General features: G+C 36.3%; 1 protein-coding gene across 1 annotated transcript; it reads right to left on the reverse strand.

The window, feature by feature from the left end:
• Window positions 1-659: 659 nt before the first annotated feature.
• Window positions 660-10,515, reverse strand: LOC109853318 (Na(+)/H(+) exchange regulatory cofactor NHE-RF1). Its single transcript, XM_020425300.1, has 2 exons — window positions 9,871-10,515; window positions 660-1,742 (listed from the first exon to the last, which is right to left on the reverse strand). Exons 1-2 carry the CDS (start codon window positions 10,291-10,293, stop codon window positions 1,437-1,439), a joined length of 729 nt encoding a protein of 242 aa, XP_020280889.1. The 5' UTR covers window positions 10,294-10,515; the 3' UTR covers window positions 660-1,436.
• Window positions 10,516-11,404: the final 889 nt, after the last annotated feature.

Here is an 11,404-nt window from a genome sequence, read left to right on the forward strand (position 1 = left end):
TAATTGTCATCGACATTAGCAAATTTAGAAATTATTTTCTAACTCCACGGCGAAAATTCAAATCGCTTTTGTTTTTCAATACAAATTGTTAGGCGCACACTTATTATAGTCTCGATTCGATATGATTGATTCGATATGAGAATATGATTTATCAACGTCGATTAAATTGATTTACTGCGATTTATTAAACGTCCTTTGTGACATTGGGATAAATATTCTCTCTTTCTCTCTCTTTCAAGTTGTTAAAAAAAAACCCCTATGTCACAAGAGAATATCTGTCAAAAATTATTTGCGACTGAGAATTCGGATTTATCTTCCGTCAACGAGGAATTCGCATGATCGACGTAACATTCAAGAGAGGATTACTACATCAAAAGACGACGATAAATTCTTGCTGGAGAAAGTCGTGGGAAGACACAGCAAACGGATCTCCCGAATTTAACAATCAGGATGTGCTTAGAAAGTACGATGACAGCACCGTGATTAATCGAGTTAAAATAATAATGAAATTTAATTACTCGCTAATTAGATATCGGGAAGTGTTGTAATTATTTACAACAGGAACATTTTTCTTAACTAAATTGTTGTTTTAACTTATTTTGAAACAAAACAAAAAATATCTTCAAGTCATTTTGTAACCATAAAATAGTTAAAAAAAAAAAAAAAAATAACAATTGCACAACTTTTGTCAAAAAAAAACTCTTTTTATAACTGTATAAACGTGTGTGTGCGTGTGAGATACACCGATGACCTGAAATCGGTCGTAACTAACTTTTAGTTACGGAAATAACAAAGATTTTTGCACATGTAAGTTCGCCTTTGTGCAAAAGTAACACAAAATTACTTACATAAAGTAACTCCGGGATTTGGGCCGCGTCATTTTATGCCGCATAGATCAGAAAAAAATACGAGGAATGACGATAATTTGCATGCGACCACTTTGTTACGTGACACTGTGATTTCAACTTTTTACATTGTGAATTAACGAAACAATCGTCAGTTCAGTTCGATTCATGATAAATAGCGTAATATACGTATGTGTGATTTATCGAATATAAAAAACTACAAACGTTACAACCCAATCAAAGATGATTCAAATAAGAAGATAATTTGATAAATTAGGTTTTCGACAGATATGCGGCTCATATAACGAAGTTATTCTATATACGGTATTACTTTCTCATTTTTTTATCTTCATATTCATCGCAGCGTTTCTTTGCTGCAAGTAAATGTATTAACATTAGATACATCGAAATCGCTCATAGCATTCGCGACAGTTTGAACAACCGAGCGTATTTGTTACAACAACAACAATTTGGTCGGTTAAAACGAGATGCATCGCGAGAAAAAGAGGAATTAAAGTAAAGAAATAACTTGTGACTGGAGAGAAGAAAATATGTTGTCGGAAGAAGAAGAAAAAAAAAGACGAGGAAGATCTACAGTTTCTGCACGATGTCAAATTTGTCCTTGAAACCGATCGACTCCTTCTTCGGATCGTACTTTTTGCGCTTCGCCAGCTGTTCCCTCAGCTCCTTCGCGCTCATTTTCAGGTTCAAGCCTTGAGATCGGGGCTCGCTGTTGTTGGTCGCACCGTCGCTTCCTACGCTGCCGTTACCAGTGCCGTGCACGTGATTCACGCCGGTATTGCCGTTTTCCCGCATGTCGGGCTCGTTGTTGCTTGTGGTTGTCTGTGACACGGTGCTGTGCGCCGTATCGTTGGAGCCGATAGATTTCTGCGTGCTCTGAAACCAGAAAAGAAAAAAAAACACACAATATTATCGTTGCAGAGAAAATTTCCAAATGTCAAGTTTGACGCACATAAAGATATATGTACGTGTTAAAGAATGAATAATAGCGGCTTCCATCCGTAGCTGATACCATCTAATTCAGCAATTTGTCTGGCAATATCCGGCAGAAATGGGTACGTTTTAAATCACGAAAGCAGAGAAACGGAACGAGACGCGATATTTTTTCAGTATACTGAATGATACAGCGTTTTTTGGCGTGTTCCGCGTTAGTGTTCGCGCGCGCTTAGATAACACGCGGAGGGTATTCGACAAAAAATTTTAAAAATGCACGCCGCGTAACATGCAGTCGGATTCACAAAAGCGTTTCCTTTAATAAAAACACGAGTTTCCGCTCGAGTATTTCCGCGAGATCGTATCGCCGAGCGCGCTCCTTCCCATCGTTCGATTACCGTATCGCGGCACCTGGCGATTTCGCGCGGATAAAGATCGCGAAGAAGAGATGCTTTATAATGACCTTGGTATATTTCCTTGATGCAATTCTGAACGGTACTTAAAAGAGTTTCCATTACTCGGCGTCGGCGTCATGCGCGAGACGGTGGTGAGAGTGTAACCGGTTCCTCGGAGCCGCGCGAACCGTTTAAATCCCTTCGAAATAGTGTTAGTCGGCTATCTCTCCCACAGCTGCTTCTCGTCAGTCCTACATACTGAATTTTGCGAACAGCTTTCTTTCTGTTTCGAATTATATCGCTCGTGTAGTTATTTATTTCTTCTCTCGCCGAAAGGAGAACAAATACGTTCGATAAACTCGACTTCTTTGCGCTTGGTACGTCTACGACAACTGGCTTGATAATCCAATACCTAATTAATATTGATCGGATTAAAAGTGATGCTGATAATAATACGATGTGTTGTACGATCCTAGAAAATGCTAACAAATTGAAGATTTTCGCGCAAAAACGTTTTCTTTCGTCAGATTACGTAAATAATCTGTAATGAACTTTAACGTTACTTGTATATGCGCATAGAAAACTCACTTCGCGATATCTTCGATAGTATCTCGACGAAACTTTCGCGTATATTACACATGTACGTTTTTACTCTGCTGATGCAACGACCCTGTAAAACTGTAAGAATCCGTGTCATGAGACGTTGACAACGACCATGAAAGCTTCTCACGACCGAGATTTGTTGTTGCGAACTCGTATCCGTAATTTTGTCACAGATCGAGTTTCAACTATACGCTTGAGTAAAACATTAATTTTCGCAATTTTTTTTTATCTCTCAATGTACTTTGCACTATCAACAATGTTTTGGAGTAACAAATTAAAAATTTTTGCAACAAACATTTTTACAAGAGATTTTTATTTTTAATAGAAAAGCTCAGATCGAGCGGGTTTTATCTTTGCTCCAACGCGCGCGTCTCTATCACAGACTCTTATAATTAAACACGAACTTATCGACGCGCGGGTCACGCAGGTGAGTATTTAATTGCACTTATGCGAGGGAACATGGTGCAATGCTCGTTTCTTTCCTGGAGGGGAATCCCCGTTATCTGCATATGTATTCAGGCGAAACGTGTGCGGGTTTTTGGCACGCTTTCCTCTAAAATCGTTCTAGAACGAGACACGGAAATCGAATAAGATCGTGTAACGGAATATCAAGATATATCTTTTTCGTTCTATTCCGTATTAAATTTCGTTAATCCACGTAATAAAATTAATTTGTGATCATCTTCAAAAAAAAAAAAAGATATATATCTTAAGAAAACATCACTTTTTTAATGGAGAATCGGCGATACCATACTTTCAAAATGCTCGTCAGACATTAATACGCGAGGAATAAATAAGAAGTTACATAAACCAAAACTTGAGAGTCAATTAGATTGGATCGTTGGATTCTTCTTACATGTGTGTTAGTTACGTTACGCAAAGAAGACAGGAAACATCCTATTTCATACGGGATAGGAAATGCAGGAGGACGACTATTAATTGTATCGGGAGTACACAATGTCACAATTGTACGCCGACTTCCTTCAAATCTTCCATTACACAATCGAAGTGCGCGTTATTTGCAAAAGCCATTCTAACAAAACAGCGCTTGATTTGTGAAATAAAGCTATCAAAAATGTGTTTACTTATGAATGTTTCTTCGTAATAAAAACATTGCTCTTACTTTATACAATTATCTAAATAGGTCAACTATGTGAAAGAATTCACATATTTCTGAAAGAATTTCTTTGGTCACGCACATAATTATCGCCCACGGTAAGGGGAGGATCGCTCGATCTGCCTCCCACGCACTTCATTATCATAACTAGTATGTTAACTTCATGAAAGAATGAAACGCTCGTTTTTATCCGTCTACATATTCATAACTTGATCCAAATAGAGAATAATTACATCATGTCTTTACCGCGACAAAGTCTGATCTTGTGTAACTATGTAAATTTCTTTCTTTGAAGAAATTATACTGTTTTCATTAAAAAAAAAAATTACAAAAGTTTTCTTTCCTCAAGAATTTTCTTTCCTAAAAATTTGTGAAATCATTTAACCACTTCATAAAACTGATCAACTTATCTTTATATTAATTCTTTTACTTTAATGCTTTTAGTTACTTTAAAAAAAAAAAAAAAACATTGATTTTATTACATTACAAAACACTTTTTAACAATATAAGTAATTCAGATTTCAAAATCGATTGCGATGCACGCGAAAATTGATTGACATAAATGCGGAACTTGCATATACATAATCACGTGAAAATAACCGATAATGAATATTCAGTTTGAAGAACAAAATTTTTGTTCTAGAGAAGAAGAGCGCGCATACTTAAACTCTCCGATACCGATCGTGAAAAAAAAAAAAAAAATACTGAAATCGCGGAGTTTGTGGAAATTAATTATTCAGCGTCCTCCAAAAAAGACGACTTCCTGCGATTATCGGCGTAATGACTCGCATCCGAGAACGCGAGAACCACCACATATTGTTGCAAAAACGACGCGCAGGTGTATTCACACCGATAACCGCCTAAGCAAACAACAGACAGATGTTCCTAAACGTGTAATTCCTAGAATATGATACTGCGCAAGCGTTGAAGTTTATTGAAAAATCGAACGTCGAGAAAAATATCAATATAAGATCAAGACTCTACAAAAAAATTTATAAATTGAAAGAAATATTTTCTAGCAATTAAATATAACATACAATTACGTTTCGCACAGAATTTATAAAAATGATTATTTATGTCACATATAAGGACATTTATTTTGCAAAATTGTCGTAACTAGTAAGCTATTGTAAATTTTCTTACCGAGTTCCTCGCGAGTCAGAATGACTCATATCCCACCACGTGGTACGATAAGACACGTATAACTACTGCGAATTCGTTCCGTTCGAGCGATCCTTTTCCTCTTTGAATACAGCTCTGACTCCTATTATTGTATTGCTTATCAAAATGGGCATTTTCGCGCGCGCGTGCGCACACTCGCAAATCCGGAGCAATCATTGAAGTACGTATTATCTTATTTGAAGATACGAGTTTTTCATGTTTTGTAAACACGATTTGTGGAACATTCAATATTTTTAATCCATTGATTGGTTACGCAAAAACTGAATAATAAAAAAGATACAAACAATGTAACACTCTAACAAATTATAATATTTAAAATTATTTGTTCTATTGTGTCAAAATTATTTGAGATTACGAAGAGTAACAAAACGAAGAGATTTCTTACGGCATTGAATAAGATTGAGGTCGATACTTGGGTAAAGCTTCGTATTATTGTTTCAAATTGTCGGATTGTTCCACAATCTTGGCTGGAGTTGAGCGCAATGGTGACGAACAAATACAAGAGAAAGCATCGTGTAAGCATTGCCGAGACGAGATTGTAACAATCGTGGAAGTTGCGATAACGATATCAACGAGAACTGGGAAATACTGTCCGAAGAGATTTCTCTTATACAGAGAAGAAAACTTAGTAAACTTTAAACATCTTTTGCGCACGTTAATATAAAGGATTTTTTACAAGTAGTTAATTATTTTGCTTGATTAGAAAAAATATTGTAAAAAGTGTAATAAATTATTTATTTCATCTTTATATTAAATATATTTTTTTTATAAGCATGCGAAATTCAAGAGACGTACAGGATCTGTGAATTAAAAATATTAGAATATAATTCGAAAAACTCGAAACGCTCGATAACATCTTAAAACTGAATCAACAGTCACGGCATATTATTTTTCTTTTCACTACAAACTCGACAATTCACTCGTGCCGAGGCGAAATCCCCGGCTAATGTTCAAGGGTTAAACGAAGCGAATAAACTGCCGTTTGCGCGAACGTTAACCTCTACATACATAAATGAATTATTGTCTAGACAACACGCATACCTATGTATGCAAGCGGAATATTAATAATGCCGTAACTTTCGCTTCTATCTGCAAATTTAATATCTTCGTCGTAAATTTTAGAATAATTCTTCACATGCTGATTTCAGTTTTTTCGAAATTCGCAGTACAAATATGACAACAATTTAAGTTTGTTTACATTTTTTAATTGTTTGGAATGCGTCAAAACTGATGTGGAACAAATTCGTAGTCAAAATATTTTACACTTGTTCTACTCGACAATAACAACTTTGTGGCAATAAAATTGGTTATAATTCAACTATCTAATTTTTATAATATTCATAAACTCTCATATACACACTCTGAAAAGTTTTTACTCAAACTATTTGTTAACTTCAGAAATAATTCGTTTAGGAAATAATGAAAGTAGGTAGCGTTTTTAGCGTGTTTGAATTGTCGCTTTGCTATCCACGCGCGATCGGAAGCAGGAAATATTAAATGACAATTTTATTATCACGCACAGGTCGAGAATCAGCTGTTGCCACGTGGAATCAGCGAAGCTTCCGCTTATTCAGCATGATTCAATCATGTTTCATTCATCCCCGTGAAGTAGTTGCTCTCTCACGAATACATTTACAATGAATTTAAGAGAAACACGACGCTCTAATTTTGTAATATTTTTCGCAGTGTTGTAAAACATGATATAAAAGAAATTACTGTAAATAATATTTAAAAAATATAGTTTTAGATATTCATATGTAAAATATAATCTTTTCCAATAAAAAATAAAGAATATAAATATGCAGAAGCTTTATAAATTATTTATATTTCTTTTAAGCGTAAAAATTATACGTTCGCGATATGCGCGAGAACGCACATGTGACATATCATCTGTCAATTAAAATCGATCTGATAAGTCGACTATGTGCGTCTCGACTAAATACGTTTCCCGGTTGATCCACATTTTTTTTGCAGTACAACATAATATTAATTTACGATCGGTTAAATTAATTGCTGTTTAGAAACACTTCAGACATCTATTAACAATTCACTCACGCGCGTATTGTGAATAATGGCCAACGATATGACCAACGGCTCGTAACGAGAACAACGAATGTAATTCATTGGCCTAGAAATAAAAGAAAGGATATATATACATTTTGTCCTTCATTGATTCGTCCTTGTAAGTCAACACAAGACGAGATATCGATTATTCTTTTTAATAAATGTTTTGTGAGTAAATAAAGAAAAAACAAGACCTCTAAAACGCAACTGCATCGCTATTTTGCTTTCGAAATGAGAAAAACAATCTTGACAAAAAAAATTGTTATATTCTTTGCAAGAAAAAAATATGTTAACAGCGTTTTAACATTTTAAAGTATGTCACTTTTAATACGTGTCACGGATGAATTTGCTCCGCGTAATATATAATCAGACTTAATGTGTTTCTGTGTGATCCGAGCAAATACAGATGTTTCTGAAAAAACGTAACCAGCTCAGTTTAGACGAGATGTTTATTCGAGACGTTCACGTAAGCGCGATGAATGCGTGTTTTAACAAATGCGCCAATATCATCACCGATAACGATAGAGAAAACAACTCGAAGTACAAAGACCAAGAGAGAGGTTATTTATTGATAATTTATATCAATTAACCTTTTTGTTGTGTCCCTAGATAAAGCAGCGTCTCAGTAGTAACTATGAATCACGAGACAAAAAAATTGTACACATCGAACACTTACGTTACTTAAGAGAACAATACAGAGATTTCTCTCCTTTTTAATCTTACAAGGAAAATCCGTAAAAAAGTTTTATTATCGAATTACAATTGATGAAAGAAATCTATGAAGATTTGAAATTTATTTAAATTCCAGTGTGCATTTCTCGGAGAAACATATGAATAAATAACCCAAAATTCTTCTTCCGCTCGAGATCGTCTTTCGCAAAGAGTCTGACTCACTTAAATTACCATAATTTTTTATCTTTTGATCAAGGTTGCATCTGTCCACGTAACTGATAATAATTAAAGAGACGTGACGTGTCGTGCGAAATCTACGCGCGAGATAATCACGCGGTATCACAACAAAAGAAAAATACACGACGTTTTCTCATTTTATTAGTCAACTGAGAACGCGCGTGCGTCCAAGAAACGCGTCATCGCTAAAAGAAAATATAACGATGATCACTTATTAATGATCGATGATAAGTATCGATGTTTCTATTATACATTATAATTTACATTATATATATAAATATTTATGTATTTATATTCGTATTATACGTCATTTTTTAATTTAATAGCACTTTTAGAAAAATAATCTAAAAATAATAAATATCTTTTATCTGTAATTAATTTTCAGACCGCCAACTTACAGAATTCGAGAACGTATGGTTTTTGTGCACACTCAATGTTGAATTTCTATTCCAGCCACTTTTACTGCAGTGCATCGATCATTGAAATAGCTAAAAGAACACGGCAACAGCAAGACTGTTACGCGGAGAAATAACTAATTGCGAGACGATGACGCATGTGCAATGTGTGTGCAGTCGCGCGCACCTGCCGGGATATTTTTGTAAATATAAAAGCCGAATGTTACACGTTGCGAAAGATAAAAAAATATTATACTGATGTAATATACGTTTATAGGAAATGACTACGCTCGATATATACTCAATAAAATGCGTACAATAAGCACATCGTAACTTAAAAAAAATATTATCGTAACAACGGTTGTTGCTCAGAATTTTATTTTGAGATTATCAGCCACGAGATTATCGCCGATACTCGTTGATACACACACACGTTGCGAACACGCCAGACTTTCTCGACCTAGACGTAAACACGGCCGGGCGACAACGAATCAACAGGTGGCGGACTCGGATAAATTCCACGGTAATGCCATGGATTCTTTCCGTGATACGGAACGCGTCGTCGAACTTTCATAATAAAAGAAAACGCAATTAACTGTATGCGCGTGCGTTTACATTATCACGCGGTATAACTACTTTCCCATACACACACATATATATATATATATATGATCTACCTGAAAAAACAATGTTTATCACAATATACAAGTGTATGGAAGAAAACGCAGATAAAAGTGTTTCCACAGAAGAATGTGTGCTGTATCTTGCTCTACAATTATGTATTGAGTCAAAGTATAAAACTTGACAAATATATATGTACAGTTTCATATTTAATGATCTCATATTATTTTTATCATTTGTAAAAAATAATGATTTTAGCGTGTTTTAAATCCATTGTAATCTCTTGACAAAATAAATTTCTGAGACGTGTTATCTAGACTTCCTGTGCGCGCGATGCAATTTGCTTCACCTTATCTCCACACTTTTGCAAACTTAACATACTTATTCAAATAGTGATACTAAATCACGTCGTTTAATGACACTATCTGGCTCGCTCGTAGGACGCAAAGTTTGTAATTTTACTAGCGCACACTGCGCATTTATTCTATAAAAAAAATATTAGTAATGTATACTTATCATCTCATTAAAAAAATATAAAAACTATGGAACTGGCTTAAATTATCACAAAAACGCAAGCGTGTTTCTTTGAACACGCTTATTTGAAATATGTGGTCGTTTCACTTGCAAAAATGAATCAGCTTAAAAGAAAAATTCGAACAAAATGCCTTACGCTTGATTCGTCGACTGGACTTTTACGTAATAAAAATACTTGATGTCGATATACATATCTAAGTATATTTATATCGAGGACTAAAAAAAAACGAGAAAAAAAGAAGTATTCTTACCTCGTCGACGGAGCAATTGCTGCCGTCGGAACGGTCCTCCACGCTGTTGGGATTCTTCTCCGGCGTCTTGATCACCTTGATGTTGGGCATGGTGCCCTTGATGATGATATTATTCTCCCTAAAATAGTCGTCAGCCTCCTGATCGACCACCAGCAGCTTAGTCTCGTTGGGGAACGCCTTGATGCGCTCGACCACCTGGTTGTGAGTCTCGTTCGCAATGTCGATCTCGTTCACCTCGATTATGCGATCACCCTGTCGTAGACCGGCTGCTTGACTCGGCGAGCCATCGTCCACCTTGCCGATAAACTGACCGTTCTTGCCTTTCTGCGCGTGCAGATTAAAGCCGTAGCCGGGGAAGTCGTCCCACTTGACGATGTGGCACAGCCGGGCGCACGGCGCTTTATTGTCCTTCAGAGAGGACATCGTGTCGCGTCGGTTTCACTCTCAAGAACGAGGAAAAAAAAGAGATGCGCGAAAACCTGTGCTCGCACCAGACACACCGCACCGACGTGGAACGCGCGAAACACCAAGAGTCACGCGCACCGCGGACAATCGCGCAAACACGAAAAGGCGCAACCAACGAAGAAACACACCACGCAAAACGAACGCACGCGCACGTATGTGTACGCAAGACCGTACGCGACAAACGGCCGCGCGCTTCAGACGCCGAAGAGTCCCGAAGCGTCACGAACGCGTTGCAACCGCGCCGTCGAGCCGAACCGATTCTGCGCAATGGCGAGCGCTGATGGATGCCGTAAATTTTTAATTCGTTCCGGTTCTAATCGAGATTCTTCCTATCTTCTTTTTCTATCGATACTTATGTCACAATAAAAGTGTTCGTCTTTTGTTTTTGACTATTTTGTTCTTTTTTTTGTTTTTTTCTTTTTTATTGCATATCGTACTCGAGATTTTCTCGACGCTGATTATTTCTACTTTAGCTGTTGCTTAACAAGTCATATATGCGTACGACACATCGCGCATGACTCGAGTACATTATCGCGATCGCGGTAAATGAGACAGAAACAATGTTTTATGCATTTCGAGATACCTGAAGAATCCATGCGAAACACTGTCTCGAAGATCGATTCACCGAACTGTGACGTGTGGAGAGAGTAAGAAAGAAACTGCCAAACGCGACGCGAAGGTGAACGTAAACTTTCACGGAGGCGGCACCTGGTGGCAGGTGTACCAAATCTGTGAACGTTACGCGACTCAGGTCGAAAATGTCAGAAACTAACAAAACCACAGCACACAACTAGCATAAAGCATTTATAAATAATTGCTGCGTTTTTGCCCACATTTTTTTAACTAAATGTTAGTTTTGAATTTTTTGAATTTTAAATACAAAATGTACTTTGACTTGTGTTAAATGTACTTTAAAAATATTACATAATATGTCAAAGAAATCAGAGAGTATAATTTGAACAATATTGTGAAATGCAAGTAAATGTGCAATAACGAATTTATATCGCGGCTCACCACTTCCTTTGTTCTTCGAATATGTGCTGTTTGCGAACAATTGCAAAAAAAAAAA

Source organism: Pseudomyrmex gracilis, unplaced genomic scaffold (assembly GCF_002006095.1).
Source record: "Pseudomyrmex gracilis isolate BER0280 unplaced genomic scaffold, ASM200609v1 scaffold_46, whole genome shotgun sequence".
In the NCBI taxonomy this organism is placed as follows: Eukaryota; Metazoa; Arthropoda; class Insecta; order Hymenoptera; family Formicidae; genus Pseudomyrmex; species Pseudomyrmex gracilis.